This window comes from Siniperca chuatsi, linkage group LG21 (assembly GCF_020085105.1).
Source record: "Siniperca chuatsi isolate FFG_IHB_CAS linkage group LG21, ASM2008510v1, whole genome shotgun sequence".
In the NCBI taxonomy this organism is placed as follows: Eukaryota; Metazoa; Chordata; class Actinopteri; order Centrarchiformes; family Sinipercidae; genus Siniperca; species Siniperca chuatsi.
Window position 1 is genome coordinate 19,353,693 of NC_058062.1, and position 20,204 is coordinate 19,373,896.

General features: G+C 39.6%; 1 protein-coding gene across 3 annotated transcripts; it reads left to right on the top strand.

Moving 5' to 3' along the window:
* The first annotated feature begins 1,576 nt into the window (after positions 1–1,576).
* syt5a (synaptotagmin Va) lies at positions 1,577–17,778 on the top strand. Of its 3 annotated transcripts, XM_044180283.1 has the most exons (11): positions 1,577–1,702; positions 7,414–7,439; positions 9,192–9,352; positions 9,613–9,627; positions 10,374–10,555; positions 13,358–13,444; positions 13,632–13,799; positions 13,946–14,113; positions 14,241–14,358; positions 14,478–14,611; positions 16,390–17,778. In XM_044180283.1, exons 3-11 carry the CDS (start codon positions 9,199–9,201, stop codon positions 16,597–16,599), a joined length of 1,236 nt encoding a protein of 411 aa, XP_044036218.1. In that variant the 5' UTR covers positions 1,577–1,702; positions 7,414–7,439; positions 9,192–9,198; the 3' UTR covers positions 16,600–17,778. The 3 variants fall into 3 exon arrangements, with proteins under 3 accessions (XP_044036218.1, XP_044036220.1, XP_044036219.1); XM_044180285.1 differs by lacking the exon at positions 9,613–9,627; XM_044180284.1 differs by lacking the exon at positions 7,414–7,439 and having other exon boundaries at positions 1,594–1,702.
* Positions 17,779–20,204: the final 2,426 nt, after the last annotated feature.

The window sequence follows — 20,204 nt, forward strand, 5'->3', positions numbered from 1 at the left end:
GTGAAGACGTAACTCAGAGTCGCTTCAACCTTCCTTCCACCCACCATCAACCGAAAATTTGGTACATTTGGTGTTATAGACATGTTTCAGGAAAGACCATGTGAATCTGCATGTTTAGTTTTTTTAAACAGTTTAAAAAGTAAAACATGAGTATAAAAATCGAGGCAAAAATTCTCAAAATTATTAAATGATTGAAGAGGTTTTACCTTGAAAGACCTACTAGACACTGAGTGTATATCAGCAAGTGTAACCCTTCATAAACTGAGTGTATAATTCTTCAAAACAAGACGGTGTAGTCCCTCATTCCTCCAGGAATGTTCCATCGTAGAAAAGGTTTCAGTCGTAGTCATCTGGACACTGTTTTCAGAATCAAGACGTTTCGGCTCCCATCCGGAAGTCATTCTCAATTGTGAAAATGGTCTGAGAACTCAGAAATCTAAGCTACTCTGTGTTGCTTAGGCCCTGCCCTTTCTGAGTTCTCAGACCATTTTCACAATTGAGAATGACTTTCGGATGGGAGCCGAAACCTCTTGATTCTGAAAACAGTGTCCAGATGACTACGACTGAAACCTTTTCTACGACTGAGTGCATAATGAATCACTATTTTTTGTAAGTCAGCCAGAGATACTTAATTGTATCCCCTCAGTCAGTGCTGGCCAAGTCCCATTTGTCAGGGGTCGTGACCTTTACTCAAATCAAAACCAGTGTTTCGGGGGGAAGCTTCCCTATGACTGACAGCTCTGTTGGGTTGGTTGCTGTCCAGGGTGCTGAAAAATGGCTACATTTATATAGGGCTTCTATCCAAAGCGCTTTACAAGGTTGTTGCCGCTCATTTACGCACACACTCAGACACAGATGGAAGAAAGCTACCATGCAGGGTGCTGGCCAACCATTGGGAGCAATTTGGGGTTCAGTGTCCTGCCCAAGGATACTTCGACATGTAGACAGGAGGATCGAACCGCCAGCCCTGTGATCAGTGGACGTCCCGCTCTACCCCCTGAGCCACAGCCGTCCCCTGCAGCTACAACCAACTTCTACGAGCTCCAATCACAGAAGAGATCGTTTTCGACTCATGCACTCTTTAATTGAGCTTATTTCCGGAATATAAATGCAATAATTGTAACCACTAAATAGTCTAATTTCATCCCTATTTGTATTTTAAATAAGACACAAACCAGCGTCCCTCCAATGTTTCACTGGGAGACACTGAGACTGAGCTGGTGCACTGTGAAATATGGACACCTCAACATATCATTTAGACTAGTAGCTGTTGAGTTTGCAAATCTGATAATTCACAAGTGGGGTAAAATATGTCCACCTACTGCAACGCAAGTCTCCCTGATTTGTATTTAATTCATTATTCTACAGAGTGACACGTATCTGACAAAATTCGTTGTACCAGAATATAGTAAAAATGTCTCAAAAGATCTGGACAGAAATACGATTTAAAGTCACAGTGTTAGACGAATTGGCTCTTAAAGATGGACTTTTTTGCAGAGGAGGTGGACAGTAAGTAGTTGGCAGTGAGGGATATTGTGGAGATTAACACAGAAGGGGGAGGGGGAGGGGGGAGGGGGGAGAGGGCGTTGTGTGCAAGGACGTCTCATCAGTCAGTGGTGGTGGATTTGTCTGGAGTACATTTGGATGCAAAGAAAAATAAAAAATACATTCCAAATAACCTACAGGGACCGACACTAATACGGTGAGTTATATGCTGTTTTTGCTTTGTATTATAGTTTATGTTAGAGTTAGTTATTAGTTCATTTGTTACTATAGCCAAATTGGTGTTTTAAAATGGCTTATTCCTGATAAACAGTTTCCGTAAATCCATTAATGACTAATTTCAGCTACAGTTTATTTCCCCATGTATTTCAGTCGTGCTGTAAATCTGTTAAAAAGCAGCTATAGTCACTGGGAGCATGGTATGGCATAAGGTTAATGTTAAGTTTTATACTTTAATGCTCATTCTTATGGCATTCTTTGTGTTTTGACGAATGCATTTCAGTGGGAAAGTTCCTGCATGAGAGAAACATTTCCTTTTTACGCACAGTGGAGGATGTTTTCCAAAACTGGGAAAGATTAGTTTAAATGGATTATGGGAGGCTAATGCACATCTATTTGCAGAGTCTGGGTCCACGTGCAATCACCCGCAATACACCTCCACAATACCGATGTTTACCTCGACAGCCCATATGAAGTTTCTGACATTGTATCCGGTATTATAACCTTTAAATCCTGTAGCTTGATGATGGGAGGACGAGCAGGATGAGCTTGACTGGACACAGGACGGTTGTTTGCACCTTGCTCACAGGCGACTGTAATGCAGCTTCTTGTGGCTTTTTGTACAATGCTGCAGATTTACAGCAAACAGTAGAATTATTCGTGCAGTGATCTTGTCCTAAATTTATGAAGAATATTGTACAAGCAGCATGCAGTTACACCGGTCACCACAGGTCAAATGATATTGCCAGGTATGGGGATTATAAAATCCAATTGAGAATCACAGGCACAGATGTGTTTATAGAAACATCAAGAATGAATGGTACAATAATATGATGCTTAAATTATCTCACAAAAAGAAGTTCAAAATGAATACGTGGGAACTCAAATAAAACCACGTTATCCTTTTAATCCATGTCAACCTTTCTAATGTAGAAATTAGTTTCTCAGATCTTCTGCAAAGAAATGGCAGCTTAAGCTTGACATTTTGGGAAATATGCATATTCACTTTCTTACCGAGAGTTATATGAGAAGACCGTTACAACTTCTCATGTCTGCACGTAAGTATGTAACTACTGCCACCAGCTGGTTAGCTTAGCTTAGCATAAAGAGTGGAAACGGGAAACAAGCCTGGCTCTGTCCAAAGGTAACAAAATCAATCAAAACGGTAACAGAATTCCTTGGCCCAGGACAGTAATTTCCTGGAGTCTTCGCTAGTCTCCTCGCAAGTGCTCAGAGCCAAGAAATAGTCCAACACATAACCCACCTTAAAATGGCAAATTTTTACAATTCTGTTTTTGTATGAGATGTAATGTGTTATTAGTGAGCTTTAGAGGTGCTGCTAGGTGGATTTTGTTATCTTTTTGACAGACCCAGGCTAGCTGTTTCCCCCTGTTTCCAGTCTTTGTGCTAAGCTAAGCTAACCGACTGCTGGTTCCAGCTACATACTGTATTTACCATACAAACATGAGAGTTGTATCAATAAACTCTCGGCAAGAAAGCGAATAAATGCATTTCCCAACATTTTTTTTACCTACTACAATGGTCAAATTAGTGTTATCTTGGTGAAAGAAGTTCACAATTAACAATAGTGATAATAATAATAATTATAATGATAAACTTTATTTATAAAGCACCTTTCATAGAGAAAATGCAGCTCACTGTGCTTTACAAATTAAAAAAGAAAAGAGCAGATAATTAAAACCACAGTCAAAATCTTCAAATACATTTAAAAAGAGGAAGGAATAAAATCAGTTGGAGAAAAAACAAAACATGTCCTTTTAATTCATGCCGTTTTCAACCTTTCTTATGTAGAAAATTGTTTCTCTCAGACCTTCTGCATTTAGATGTTGCAATTCAGGCAACAATGTAAATTCTCACAGCAATATTGCTGCAATTAATATTGACCCTAAAGCTGTTTGGGTTTACTATGTTTCTACCCCAAGAAGAAAAAAATAACCTTATTGTGATTGCTGTATTGGTTCTTTCTCTGCCACACTGCTAAAACTATAACGGCTTGGCGTTTGATATTTTAGTTACTAAGGTGTGCATGTAAACACCTACAATAGCCGGGCAGAGTGTCAGAAGCCTAATGTGGGTTCTGTTCGGAGCCGTGAACTTTTAGACTGACAAAATCCCACTACCGGCTGTCCAATCTGTCTGCATGGAGATCAGACCAGGCAAAACAATGCAAGATCTGGTTAAGATTTAGCCTAAACTACAGTGGCTGAAATATTGGGGGTGACATGAGGACTTATATACATTTATGCTTCATATTTCAACACTTGATTTAGTAAATCACACATGCAGTATCACTTGGTCCATGAAATGTCAGAAAATAGTGAAAAATTGCAATCACAACTTCCCAAAGCCCAATTTGACATATTAATGTTATTTTTTGCCCAACCAGCAGTCCAAAACCCAGAGATATTCAGATTACTATCATAGAAGACCAAGAAAAGCAGCCAATATTCACATTTGAGAAGCTGGAACCAGTGATTTTTTGGCATTTTGCATAAAACATTACCTACACCAGCAGCCGATATGAGGGGGGTGCCGTACCAGCTTTTCTAGTGTTGAACTCACTCTGATCTTAAAAATAGACCAGAAAATCTCATTTCTGCCTGATTAAGATAATAAACCTGTGAGAAATCTTGTATTCTACCCTTGTGGTCACAGTAAAGCTCATTTCCCACTATAGACAATATGGGAAGAGCAAGAGTCTAAAGCCATGCAGTGGTGCTTTGAGCTAAATGCTAATGCTAGCATGACATTGTTGCTTACAATGACAATTCTAACATGCTGATTTTTAGCAGGTATAATGTTTATCATGTTCACCATCTTAGTTTAAAGTGTTAGCGTGCACTAAAGTCAGGATTCATCATCTGGGGACCATGACTTTTTACAAAATGTCTGAGATATTTCAGTTTGGACCAAAGTCGTGGACAAACCAAAATGCCTCCGCTAGCATGGCTAAAAATAGAGCCCCTAGAAAAACTACAAGCAGCAGTCTTCAGAGTGAACACATAACCATGGCTGTCAGTGGTCTCTTGATCTTTCAGGAATGACATTTTGGTTTTGCACTCTACAGTAGATAAGTGATAGCCTATACTAGATAAAGACTCAGACATGCGGCTGAAAGCTTTGAATTTTCAGTAAGTGGACCTTTGAGCTTAGATTTGCCTCACTATACTGTAAATTGTCCCCAGTGGTCAAAAGTGAACATCCAGCATCAACAATATGCCGAAAAGCACACACTGACTGTCATTTTTTAATGTCTTTCTTTTGTCTATTGCCTCCCTCACGGATCTGTGCAGTTTTCTGTATCTTTTTTTATACGATGTGGTGATTAGTGTGTAATTTTCATACAGAACCTTTTTTTGCAGTGCTTTGTGCCATTACATTACAAGCGTGGGTGGTTGACTCACATTTTATTGTTCATGATGTAAGTTCTGTTTAATATGCCAGACAATGTTCTTTCCTACAGTATGTTAAGATAAAAGGCTGTTGTCTTATTTTGACAAACCATGTCTCTGTCGACAAGACTTCTATAGACCTTTTTGTCTGTGGCATCAGTTGTTATTCACTTTATATATTTTCTTTATACAACCTAAAATCCTTCTAATTTAGCTTCAAACCAGTTTTTGCTATTGTTTGTCTCAAACAAAATTTCAGTCTTCCAATTTTTGCATGATTTCACTATCCTGCAATCTCTGGACAGAGAAACGTATTCCTGTATCAACCTGACCAAGTGTCTGAATCACTGATGTAAGTTTTTGGCAGCAGTCCAGCCTAAATCTGCTGTGACCCAGATAACATCTGTGGTCATCATCCTGATTTTGGGGTGCTGGTAGAAACAGCAGAATGACACCGAATTCAGTGGTTGCTTTTATCTAAAGTACTTACAGTACCACCAGTAGGCTTAGACTGATATTGGACATACAATTTCATTTACCTCTTATATATGATTGAGATTTTTGTAAACCATTTTGTAAAACCTGCCATGAAATATGCATGTCTTTGCTATTTTAATTCAGTTAATTGTATTAATTGACTGCTCCTTATCTCACGGCTAATGTGTGTTTCACTTGAGAGTTTTAGTGACTAAATAAAAATTGCACTCAGACAGTTCTGGGTGGACGGCAGTGAATACTAATCATTGGCCATGAAAATGATCAGATTGAACAATATTTTATTTGGCAATGCACAGAGTGGGATTTGCAAGAAAAAAGTGTAAATGCTATTTTTCTTCAACAATATTGCATAAAGACACAAAATACTGCTTAATTGAAAAAAAAATCCCTTATCAGTCAAACCCTAACCATCAGGGATGTAGTGGAGAGTAAAACACTAAACTTAGCTTTCATCTGTCATATATCTTCATGATATGGCATCATAGTATGTAGCATAAAAAGTATGTCAATTAAATCAGTGGATTTCAGTATTGCAAATTCAAATTCGAGAGTTAGATGAGAAGATCAATTCCACTCTCATGTCTCTCCATTTATGTATGAAGCTATAGCTAGCAGCGGCTAGCGGTTAGATTAGCTTAACATAAAAACTAGAAACAGGGGGAAACAGCTAGCCTAACTCTGTCCGAAGGAAACACAATCTGCCCAACAGCACCTCCAAAGCTCACTAATCAACATGTAGGTAGTATACGACAATGTGGACAGTGTCAGACTATTTCTTGGCTCTGAGCAATTGCCAGGCAACTAGGAAAGACTCCAGGAAGTTACTGTGCGTGCCCAAGAAATGTTGTTACTGTTTTGTTTGATTTTGTTACTTTTTGACAGAGCCACGCTAGCTGTTTCCCCTTGTTTCCAGCCTTTGTGCTAAGCTAAGCTAACCGGCTGCTGTCGATAGCTTCATGTTACTGTACAGACAGGAGAGTGGTAGCAGTCTTCTCATCTAACTCTCCACCAGAAAGTGAATAAGCGTATTTCCCACAATGTTGAGCTGTTGCTTTAAGGCTTTTCATGCAGTTGGAGGTCAAGGTGGTGTATTAACAGATCTATCTATCTATCTATCTATCTATCTATCTATCTATCTATCTATCTATCTATCTATCTATCTATCTATCTATCTATCTATCTATCTATCTATCTATCTATCTATCTATCTATCTATCTATCTACAGTATCTATTTATCTTTACACACACACACACACACACACACACACACACACACACACACACTAAGGTCTCCCTCTCTAATCCTCTGCTTATGCAATCCAGGGAGATAAAATGGTTAATGTAACTTGCCACCCAAATCAGATCTCATTATGGAAAATTATGATGTGTATGTACATCTGTGTGTATGTCTCTATTTCAGCTGTTTGGAGGAAGGATACATGACAGACAGAGGGAGACAACAGGGGGGAGGAGTGAAGGAGAGATGATGGTGGGATGGGCGGAGAAAGGGGAGGAGACCCAGAGAGGCAAACTGTCCTTAATTTGTTTAAGCCGAGGGATTTTTGGATTACCTTTGGCAATTAATCTTGTTACATCGCTGTGCAGTGACAGAGGGATATCTACCGTGGGTGGGGCCTATGTATGTGTGTTTAACTGTCAGTGTGCATATGAGTGCACAACTGACAGGTTGAACTCTTTACAGGTCACAAAAGTCCTTAATAGAATGGCATGATTACCAGAAACTGAATTCTTTTTTCTTATTTTATTTCTTCTATCCAGGGCCACAGGCAGGGATTTGGCAGAAGGTAAACCAACCTTTTTATATAAGCCTGATATCTTACTGAGGTCACTTCACAGTATACCTCATTAAAGGGTAAAACTGATATAGACTCTTTGAACATGGGGTTTGGAAAACAAAGCAGGAGTTAATCATTTTAATAATTTTATTTTCCATTTTGTTTAGATTCTCTATGTATTAGGATAATGTACTCAATAGGCCTTTTTCACAGAAGACATTCTGACACGTCACAGTAGCAGAAGCACAGGTGTAAATAATAAAATTACTGATGGTTGAATTCCATTTAGCTGCGTCAGTTTCAGGGTCCTGGTAGTGTGCATGCTGGCTCACTGTCACACTGTCATGGCTTACAGGGACACTTGAATATAACACAACCAGCTTTAATGTTACTGGTAACACCTGTGCTTTTCCTACTATGTCAAAATGTCTGCTGTGAAACTGGTCCATGAGAACCAATAAAATGTATGAGGGTATGTGTGTGTGTGTGTGTGTGTGTGTGTGTGTGTGTATCCACCAGCCTTGCTGTCACAAAGTCAGAGGTATTATTTTGTGCAAGCAATGAGCTGCAGAGATGAGTTTTACTTTTTCTTGACACACTGCCAAGAATAGAAAAGAAGCAGGGAGGGAGGAAAGGTAAAGGAGGGAAAGAGGAGAAAGAAGCAACATGGGAAGTAGGGATGCACATCGTTACCAAGTGAAACTAGATTTAAACAAACAGTGTAAAGCTCCTATAAAACGTTAGCTGAATTGTATTAGTGTTAATATTGGATTTTATTTTGATGTAACTGCCAGAGGTGGTGCATTTGCAACCATTCTGCCAACAGTCTGCTGACATGTTTGTAGTTCTTTGTAGTGGGGGATATCGTCGTTGTCAGAAATTCCTGATATCTTCGACTCGGACTTAGTCAGAGGCTGACGTGAATGCTTTTTCCCACTGGGCTGCTCGTAATTACAGTTTAAACGATATGACCTGAATGCAGCATTAGCACAAAAAACATATTTTTTTTGAATAATGGAATTTAATCGTGTTTTTAAAATGGTTATAGTCCGAAACATATGGAATTACTTTCTCCTGACACTTCTGCATAAGTAGGCTAGAGTATGCTAATGTATGCCAGAGTATTTACTTAAGTACTGTATCTAAAGGCACTTTACTTTAGTAATTCCATTTTATGCTACATTATACTTCTACTCAGCTATAGTTACGTTACCCTGTTTTCATACAAAAAATATATGATTAGCTAACCAAATACGATACGCTGTTATAGATTAAACTACCCAACTAGTAGACAACATTAAACGCTGCTTACACATTAAATTTCGAATGCAAGACTTATATTTAATGGAGTATTTTTACATTGTGGTATTGCCACTTTAACTAAAGTAAAGGATGTGAGTACTTCCTTCACCACTGGAATTTATTTATTTTATTCACACCATTATTCTACTTCTTTTTCAGCAAAACCTCAATAAAATTAAAGCACTTGTCGATGAGGATAATTTGTTAGTCTTTGTGAGATGCTTGAAACTAAAGAGTGAATAAATGGTGAGAGGCAGGAGAGTGAAGCAAGTGAGAGAGGATTAAAGAGATTAAAGCCAGGTGAAAGGTCAAACAGAATGAAACACATCTGAAGAGAGAATGAATGTGTTGTTAGCCCCAGGGGTTCAGTGTTTTGTGGTGGGTGTAATGTCTCCAAAGTTGATTTGGAGATTATGAAGTCGCTGATTGTTTGTTGTCTGCTATCCTTTGATTCCACAGAGTAACGATGCGATTGGTCAGCATGGCGGGGGCGCGGCTCCGCAGGGCGGCCGAGGAGGAAGAAAGGGAGAGGGAGCCTCAATCACACCCCTCGCACCACTCCAACCACCAGTTCACCAGCATGAAGAACAAGTTCTTCAATGAGCTCACGCACCTGCCAAGTGAGCACACGCACACAGATGCACACATACACTTTTTCTTCCCCTTGATGCCAAACGGGGTAGCTTATAGATCACAGTGGAAGTAGACATGACTCAACAATGAGTAAACATACCGTATATTTACCTACATTTTTCTTATATTTTCACATCATGCCATTATCTAACCATCTTGCCATCTCATTTTCAATTTTCATCTGTTTCATTTCTATATTCTGTCCACCTTAATTTCTTCATGTGACCACTCTGCTCTGCTCTTCAAGATCATAAGCTCAAGTGTAAGTCCATCTCTTGTTTTGTACCTTTGTTTTTTTCTGTTTTAAAGAAAGATGCGTGTCAAGTCTTCTACAGGTGGCAAAAAACTGCTCTGTATTGACAGTTGAGGTTCAACTGTAGTTACTGTAGAGGAGTGTAGTATTACGGAAGTATTATGGAGGAACACCATTCAGCAGCATAAACAAATCTTTGTTTAGGCTCCTTTGCCAAATGTACGGAAGTCCACTTTTGCTAAGAAAAATGATAAAAATAACTCATAAGTCATAAATTTGACTTTTTAAGTAAATATACTTCTGTCTTGCATTGGAATTTACCATGGCCTTCAGGCTACATCACCTCCATTTTTAAAGGCATATTCTCACACTGTACCGTAAAAACCTTGTACCCCCACTGAACTTTTCAGGAATTTTAGTTTAGCGTGTTAGCGTGTATTTTCAACATTTGATAAGTAGCACTAAACACAAAGTACAGTGGTCTGGACCAAAGTGGTGGCCAACCAATAGACACACCAGCATTGCCATCCATATAGCCACGACGCTAGCATGGCTAAGACAACTTCAGACTTATTTAGAACCATGGAAGGTTTTTACATGACACCAAACTTTCACTGTTTAGAAAGTGCTTTTCCAAAATGGCTCACAAGTCCAGCTCACCTCAGTAGGAATGAAACCCCCCACTCAGGCAGTGTCACCGCTGTTTCCTATCAAAACACACAGCACCAACCTGCCTTTCTCCCTCCTTTATCCAGTGCCTATGTGGGCCGTAGGAGCCATTGTGGTTGTGGTCCTTGCCCTTGTCGCCTGTATGGGATTCTGCATCTACAAGAAGTGCTGCAACAAGGCCAAGAAGCCCAAGAAAGTCCGTGAGAGGAAGGGAGGACGAGGGCGCAGGAGGAAGGACAAGGATGGAGAGGATGGAGACGAGAAGAAGGTGAGAAAAGATGGGGTAGAGGGGTTCTGTCCCATGTAGTCCTGAGTTGTCACATGGTAATTCTGCTACCAATGTGGTTATAGAAGAATTTTGTCAAAAGATTCTACTACACAGAGTTGTAGCAGAGTTGATATGGTTTTCTTGGTCTAAACGTCAGCAGTTGAAGTTGAAAGTAATTGATTTAAAGTTTGACTGAGTAAACTGAATAAAAACATTGTGGGTACAAGGACTATAGTTCATTGTTTGTTTGCTTTCTTTCCGAGAGTTAGATGACAGAATCTGAATCAGAAATCAGAAATACTTTATTGATCCCTGAGGGGAAACTCTTTTGTTACAGCTGCTCACTATCACGTCAATGCACACAGGAATAGAAGTACTAAGCAAATCAGAATATAATACACTATAATACAGGTAAGATAAATTAAGAACAAAGTGGATATAAGTATACAAGCTAAAATAAGTGTAAGTACCAAAGTGGTTTTAGAGGTTGATAAGTATGTACGATAAAATAATACAATGTAATAATATAAGTAATAAGTAATAGTGCAATAATGAGTACTGTCAAGTTAAGCTAAGTGTAGCTTATTAAGATGATTGAGAGACGGTGGAGACAGTCATAGAAGTATGAATAAATATCAATACATTTTAAACTGAAAACAGGGTTTATTGCACAGCAGTAATAAACAGAGAATATTGCAGTGCATTATCTCAAGTATTGCAGTGATGTTAATGATCCAATGTCCAGTTTAGTGACTTAAGGTCATATAGACTGACACTTAGAGGGAGGAGTTAAAGAGTTTGATGGCTACAGGCAGGAATGACTTCCTGTGGCGCTCTGTGGTGCATTTTGGGGGGATGAGTCTTTGACTGAAGGTGCTCCTTTGTTTGACCAGCACGTCATGGAGCGGGTGGGAAACACTGTCCAAGATGGTATGTAGTTTGGCCAGCATCCTCCTCTCTGACACCACCGACAGAGAGTCCAGCTCCACCCCCACAATGTCACTGGCCTTACGGATCAGTTTGTTGAGCCCGTTACCCTCAACCTGCTGCCCCAGAATGCAACAGCATACAGGATAGCACTGGCCACCACAGACTCATAAAACATCCTCAGCATTGTCCGGCAGATGTTCAAGGACCTCAGCCTCCTCAGGAAATAGAGGCGGCTCTGGCCCTTCCTGTAAACAGCCTGAGTGTTCTTGGCCCAGTCCAGTTTATTGTCTAAGTGTACTCTCAGGTACTTGTAATCCTCCACAATGTCCACACTGACCCCCTGGATGGAAACTGAGGTCACTGGTGCCTTGGCCCTTCGTAGGTCTACAACCAGCTCCTTAGACTTTGTCGCATTGAGCTGCAGATGGTTCTGCTCACACCATGAGACAAAGTTCCCCACCACGGCCCTGTACTCAGACTCATCACCACCGCTGATACATCCCACCACAGCAGAGTCATCAGAAAACTTCTGAAGGTGGCAGGACTCTGTGTGGTAGCTGAAGTCCGTGGTGTAGATGGTGAAGAGGAAGGGAGAGAGGACAGTCTCCTGTGGGGCCCCAGCGTTGCTGACCACGCTGTCCAACACACAGTGCCGCAGACGCACATGCTGTGGTCTGCAAGTCAGGTAGCCAACAATCCAGGACACGAGGGGGCACCCACCTGCATCGCTGCCAGCAGGGCAGGCTGGATGGTGTTGAAAGCACTGGAGAAGTCAAAAAACATGATCCTCACCATGTCCAGGTGGGTGTAGATGCGGGGGGGAGAAGAGCTGTATGCATCCTTAACGTTAGCATACAGCAGGTCCAGTGTCCTCTCCTGTCTAGTAGGACAATTCATGACTGATTCCACGCTCATGTCTGTATGGTAGATATGTAGCTGAATCCATAAATTTGTCATTTAACTTTCGCAAGAAAGCGAATAAGCATATTTCTCAAAATGTTGAACTATTCCTTAGGTCAAAATATGCAACTGTGTATCAGAAGAAGAACATGGCTGACTACACTCTCCACAGGCCAACAGATGGAGTTAGCAGCAGCAAGAGCTGCACTGTTTTGTATCAGATTGCAATCACTGATTCACTGTCCACAGCTGTTTGGCATTTATCCAGGTTGAGACTAGTAATGGATGAATTAACAGCTTAAACTGTCAAAAGGGATGACAGAGTCACAGCTGCTGTTCCCTTGTATTGGCCACAGCTTGGAGAAGCTTATGGTAACAAACATCAATGTGGAAATAATTAAGTTAAAACTGTACTTGTTGCCAAACAAAAAAGATATAATAATCCTTATCTTCTTATCTCTGCTTATAGGCCTAATGCTTGTTTGTGATTACTGATAGTATGATCTTCAAAGGGGGCTATTATGGGGAAAATCACAGTAGAACCTTGAAGTAACCCTGTGGAGTTTTCTTGTAAACAAACAAAAGTAATATTCACATTCAGTGTTACTCACCAAAATGAATTGTGTACATCCTTGATGCCTGACAAACGTGCTGAATACATTTCCATGCTCAAACATGGAAACCAATTTTGGAACATTTTGATGAAAACCTATTGACATTTTGACAAACAAAATGGGGGCCAACTCAAAAATAAATTGCTCCATAGTGCTACTAGTGGTCAAAAACTCCACAGGGTACCTTTATAAACCAGGCTTTCTCTGGATGGTTAATGTTGACTCCTTTTGAACTGAATATATTATATAATCACAGTGCTTTGCAGTGACTGCAGCATATCACAGGAGATTGAATAAAAAAATGCATGAGCTCAATAACATTGTCTGATAACTGCTAACCATGTTGTGTGTCTTCCAGGAGGGAGAGGACGGGAAGGAAGAGGAAGATAAGGAGAACTTTGGAAAACTGGAGTACACACTGGACTATAACTTTACTGATAACCAGGTACACACATCTGCACATAGTATTTTGCAAGATGCACACCAATATGCAACCTTCCAAACACTTAAAGAATGAATGAGCCCAGCAAATAGAAGGACTCAGCTAAGCAGATGCCCTTTATTCTGAAAAGGTAGCTCCATTTCAGGATTTGGGACCCTACAGTTAAACTTATCCCCCCCTCCTTCTCCAGCTGATAGTCGGCATCCTCCAGGCTCAGGACCTCGCAGCCATGGACTTAGGTGGGACCTCAGATCCCTATGTCAAAGTCTACATGCTGCCGGACAAGAAGAAGAAGTTTGAGACCAAAGTCCAGCGCAAGAACCTGTGTCCCGTCTTCAATGAGACCTTCACCTTTAAGGTCTGTACATTGATAATGGAGACCATGTTTTATCATATTATTGGTAACATTTAAAACTATTCAGCATGAACATCAGATTTTCCCCAAAGTGTCTAAAGCGCTTTAGAGTTAACCTTTTTTTTTTTTTAAATACTATCCCTCTCCAGATACCATATAGTGAGTTGGGTGGTCAGACCCTGGTGCTGCAGGTATTTGACTTTGACCGTTTTGGTAAACATGATGTCATCGGTGAGATCAAGATCCCCATGAACAGTATAGATCTCGGACAGCCAATACACGAATGGAAGGATCTGGTTGGAGGAGAGAAAGAGGAGGTACATGATTTTTTTTTATACGTCCACTGAAACATATAATGAATCATCAGTCATTACCAACATTTAAAGCAACCAAAGCACTGTACAATATGACAACTTGTCCATGCATATGTTTTGTCCCTGACAGCAAGAGAAGCTGGGTGACATCTGTATTTCCCTTCGTTACGTCCCCACGGCCGGTAAGCTAACAGTTAACATCATGGAAGCCAAGAACCTGAAGAAGATGGATGTCGGAGGACTGTCAGGTGAACATACACACTTGCATGCATGCTTATACTAAAGACTGAGATTGGTAATGGATGGCAGTTACGGTTTTCCTGCAGGCTCTTCTGATCCACTGTCTGATATCATGTCTGTTTCTCAGATCCTTTTGTTAAGGTGGTGCTGCAGCACAACGGGAAGCGACTGAAGAAGAAGAAGACGTCAGTCAAACAAAACACTCTGAATCCTTACTTCAATGAGAGCTTTAGCTTTGAGATCCCCTTCTCCCAGATCCAGGTTTGTACACTTTTCAGTTTGACCACTTCCTTTTTCAGACATTTACAGAAGGGAGTTGAATATAACTTTTTTTTTATTACTTTGACATCTACTTGTTTAACTAATCATTAAAGCTGTATTCAGCTTCCATTGAGTAAAATATTTCAACTCAAGATGCCATTTTTTTATGGCTGCATCATTAGCCACGCAAGCGGCATGACTCTAGGAATGGCAGTGTTGGTCAGTTGGTCCACTGCATTGGTCCAGACTGAAATATCTCAACAACTGATGAAATATTGTACAGAGATTCATGGTCCCCAGAGGATGAATCCTATTGACTTTGGTGATCCCCTGACTTTTCCTGTAGCGCCACCCCCAAGCTGATCTTTTTGGCTTTTAGTTAAATGTCTTGACAACTATGGATTGTAATGAAATTTGGTATAGACACGTACATGTCTGTACCAATGTGTCATGTGTCCTTCTCAAGATGAAATGTTCCCATAATTTTTCTTCTACTACCATCATCAGGTAAAATCATTGTTTGTCCATTACTTACACACATATTCATAAGATATTATACAACTGTTTTCACAGACTGAGTAGTATTTCTCCTGACGTGTAAACTTACCTCTAGATGTAAAATCAGTGGAGCACCCCTTTAAGCATCTACTACTGTAAGCCAATGCTGCTCCCCTTCAACATTTTGGAGTTGAATGCCTTGTTGAAGGGTATATTGAAGTTAGTTGCTGAGAGATGTGTGACCTTTGATTCAAAAGCCTCAAAACCTCCAAAACAATATCAAAGACTGTCTCCACTTTCCTTCAACTGAATTCTTGCTTAACTGCTTGTTCAGCCAGAAAAACAGCACAAGGAACACATTCCACCAGCTCGGAAGAACAATATACTTGTACCTATCAGCCTAATTGAAATATCGTAGAAAAGGTTTCAGTCGTAGTCATCTGGACACTGTTTTCAGAATCAAGACGTTTCGGCTCCCATCTGGAAGTCATTCTCAATTGTGAAAAAATTGGACGGGAACTAGAAATTTAAGCTACTCTGTGTTACATAAGCCCTGCCCTCAGGAAGGAATCTGCCTGAGTATCTGTTGATAGCTAGTTTCACCTGAAACTGACCTAATAGTTTCCAAGATGGCCCAGTAATCAGTAATCAGGCCTATTGTTTTCTGGCTGCATCTACTTCATCACTGTTAAGTACCTGATTAGCATGTGATTGGCGTGACCAAGGTGATAATACACTCTGATAGACTTTGGGCAGATTAAATCTCAGACCACCATTTCTGTTCAAAGAGGGGTTCTCTTTTTTCACAAAAATGGCTTCCTTGACGCCCCGTTCAAACCAACTCTTCTCTCTACTTAGAATCTTCACCTCGCTGTCTTAAAATGTGTGGCTTGTAGCTTTTAGATGCAAATGCACGGCGCTCTGTAACCCTGAGTTAGCGTGTCGTCTGTGCTGATAAAGTCTTTTGTGAAGCGGCTGTTTGGTCTCGCCTATGTACCGTTCTTTGCAGTTTTCCTCACTGCACTGACTGGAGTAGACAACATTGCTCTGTTTCTGTGTGGGTAACTTGTCCTTAGGGTGAACGAGTTTCTGTCTTAAAGTGTTGCCTGGTTTAAAGAAGACAAGAACATCATGCTGTCTAAAGATCCTTTGTAGTTTTTCAGACAGTCCAGATACAATTGATATTTAATTGAATCTGAATTGAATCTAATTGAAATATATAAATACAGAAGAATCTGTTCTACCTATAGCTTCTCCTCCTCTGCTGTTTCCACTTACAGAAAGTCCAGGTGCTGATTACTGTGTACGACTACGACAAGCTGGGCAGCAACGACCCCATCGGCAAGTGCTGGATCGGCTACGGCGCCTCAGGCGTCGGGCTGCGCCACTGGTCAGACATGTTGGCCAATCCCAGGCGTCCAGTGGCCCAGTGGCACACACTGCTGACAGAGGAGGAGGTGGATGCTGCTCTAAAGGCTCCCATCCGCTAAACACACACACACACACACACACACACACACACAGACACACACATATCTATACACCATCATCTGCATAGGACGAGTATTCTTTCATTTGAAACCAAACAACTGTAGGTTTTATAAAATGACCTTTAACTTGAATAGTAATCTTTAATGTGCTTTGGTTTCACACCATCATTCATTTAGTAGTATTTCATTTTGGGATCTTTTTATATGCGCTTTATATTGTATTGAATACATACCATAGAAATGTAAACCAACACATTATGTGTGCTTGCAACACATTCAAATTTATACAAACCTATACACAGTGCAGCTAAATGTTTGTGCTCGCTGACTGACTTACTAGTTAAATTACTCACCTATTAATATATTAAAGGGGTACTCCAGCAATTTAGTATTGCATTTCCATAAAGTTGGGGGACTCACAAGAGACAGATTTGAGCAGCAGAATATCCTTACTTTTAGTCCCTTAAACACCCGGATACTACACCTCCCATAATGCAGCTTGATTGTCTTTGATGACATCATCAGGTTTATTTTCTCAGATGTTCAAAAGCTTCTCCACAGTCAAGACATTATACAACTGTTTTCTCAGGCTGAGTACTTATCTTTATGATGAGCAAATTGAACTTCATGTAAAAATGTATGGACTGCCCTTTTAATATGTATTTCCTTGACCACCTTTGTTTAGCTGAGCTACACTTCCTTTCATGTAATCAGTGTCCTGGTTATCTCTAGGTTCTTTTTTCAGCATAGGTATACTGTAGTATTGTCAAATAAATTTTGATACTATGGTATGCAAAAATAGAAAAACACATCAATTCTTTCTGTTTGTCTGAGTAATTGTTGCAGAGCTGAAGTCTGTATCTTCTTTATTTTCCCTTTTCCTTATGTTTTCCTCTTGTTTACCCCGATAACTCTCTTATGTTCCAAACAGTCTAAACTTGATTTTTCCTGTGAAATGTATTGTATTAAGTTACATGTTTTTACTGATTATTGGTCTGTCTCTTTGTGGCTCCTTCTGTGCTTGTGTTTGAATGATCCTGCATGGAGTGCACATATTGATGTTTGTGTGTGTGTTGTATGTTACAAAAAATGGAAAGCTGTTTGTGGTTTCACTGTCGATACCTATACTTTGTAACTGGAAATAAATAGCTGAATAAATAAAACGTTTCCAAATAATGACAGATGGTTCAATGAATGGATGGATTTACGTGTGCACACAAGCTATAATAATAATAATAATAATAATAAATAATAAAACTTTATTTATAGAGCACTTATCAAAACAAAGTACAAAGTGCTTCACAACAAGAAAAATAAAATAACACAGTGAATGACGAAATATAAAGAAATAAAACACATGAAATACAGAAAAGCAATAAAATAAACAGCCAGTTCACGTAAAATCAGGATATGCTTTCAGATAAAAATGTGTTTTGAGACGAGATTTAAACAAAGACACTGACTCAGACAATCTAATTTCTTCGGGCAAGTTGTTCCAGAGCCTCGGGGCTCTGATAGCAAAAGCTCTGTCCCCCTTAGTTTTTAACCTGGACTCAGGAACAGACAGGAGACCCCTGCCCGAAGATCTCAAACTACGTGAAGGTTCATAAGGGATTACAAGGTCTAAAATATAATCTGGGGCCAGGCCATGAAGAGCCTTAAAAGTAATCAACAAGATCTTAAAATCAATCCTAAAACCAACAGGGAGCCAGTGTAAAGAGGCTAAAACAGGTGTTATGTGGTCATACTTCTTGGTCCTGGTTAACAGCCTAGCAGCTGAGTTTTGTACAGTCTGCAGTCGTGTCAGAGCTTTTGATTAAGACAAGTGAACAGGCTGTTACAATAATCAAGGCGTGAGGAGATAAAAGCATGCACAACAGTTTCTGCATCACTAAGATTTAAAATAGATCGTATTTTTGCAATATTTCTGAGGTGATAGAAGCATGATTGGACAAGCTTAGTGATATGTTGCTCAAAACATAAATTGCTATCAAACAGGACACCAAGATTTCGTGCAACAGGCTTGATATGTTGTGACAGGTTACCAGTAGATGGCAGTATTTGTTTAGTGATGTGTTGGGGCCCAATAACAAGGATTTCAGTTTTATTTGAGTTGAGCTGAAGAAAAGTACCGTTGTGTGCGAACATGATATCCTTTCATTTGCACACAAGCAGAAAGTCTCTCTCTCTCTCACACACACACACACACACACACACACACACACCAATAGAATTAGATAAAGATGGCAGTCTTTTGAAAAATCTATTTGAACCATAAAATATTTATGATATATCATTCTTCAGAATGGGAGTATACCCTCTAATACAATCAGTGATATTGTTATGCTGAAGAACTGAACCGTTTACTGTCATTTTCTGAGGATAATTTGTCCCAGTAATCCAAATACAGTATGACTGTGGTCTTCACATTCCAAAGGAATTCTAACCCTCACTGACACATTTGATTTCAGTGAAGTCGGTGTGTGTACCTGTGTGTGTGTGTGTTTGTGTCTTGATTCGATGCAGGTAGTGAAAGACTGGATTAACAGTGGGTCCTCTTTGTCTCACGCTGTGAGAAAAGTCGTAAGATAGTTAAGGGCCAAAATAATGTTTCACAATGAGGTATAATTTCTTGTCATTATTTTACAAAGTTTATCCCGTTTTATATTTTTTGTAAACTTACATTTTTTTAAGTTTAAGAAACCGTAAATTTCATCTCATCCAAAATCTAAAGGGTACATGTGGTTTATGATGTTTCTTGAAAAGCAGTTCTCATTTGAGAAAATTTCTCAAAACAAACAGCTGCTGCAGTGGACATTTAAAGGTACTATCTGTAGTTTTTGACATGTATTAATAGCTTTTTATTGCCAATGTGTGAACAGGTTGTAAGTACACTTAAAAAATGTAACCTTCCCCGACTTTCTCGGTTGCCTATAACAGCCTGTGGACTGATTTCCATGCAAAGTACTCAGGTCGGTTTTTCTGGGAAAATCCAAAGGATGTGACGTTTATGCACACTCCCGAGTACCTTTTCTTCAGCTCTCCTACAGCAGCCACAGTGTGCAACACTACAGAACATTACAGATAGTAACATTATTCTAAATATGACTGTAATTTATTTTGCAGCATTCAGTGTTCATTTCAGTGTTCAGTCTCGTGGCCGAACTTTTGGCTGACGCCCATGATGATGCTCGCTCGCCCATACAGAGTGCGAGCGCGAGCAACAGGATACTGCAGTTCACTTAACAGCCAAAGGTATCATTATTAACAAGGGTTTTCTGAAAGTTATATATAGAACCTTTAAGGTTATTATATAAGGAAAATAAATTAATTAGTAGAAATTAAAGAAAATAACACAAACACTGGGTCAAAATAGCCATATATTGGTTTTGGTGAATAGCTCAAAGGAAAAGTAAAAAAATAACACACTGTGTCAAAAACTTTTTTGGTTTAATTTATGACCAAACAGAATTATTAAGATTTAATTATAATTTAATTAAGATTACATTATTATCGGCAACATTTACATATGTGGGTGAATAACCCGATAGAAATATAAAAAAGACACCCAACACTGGATCAAAACAATCCATTATCTTTGGTTT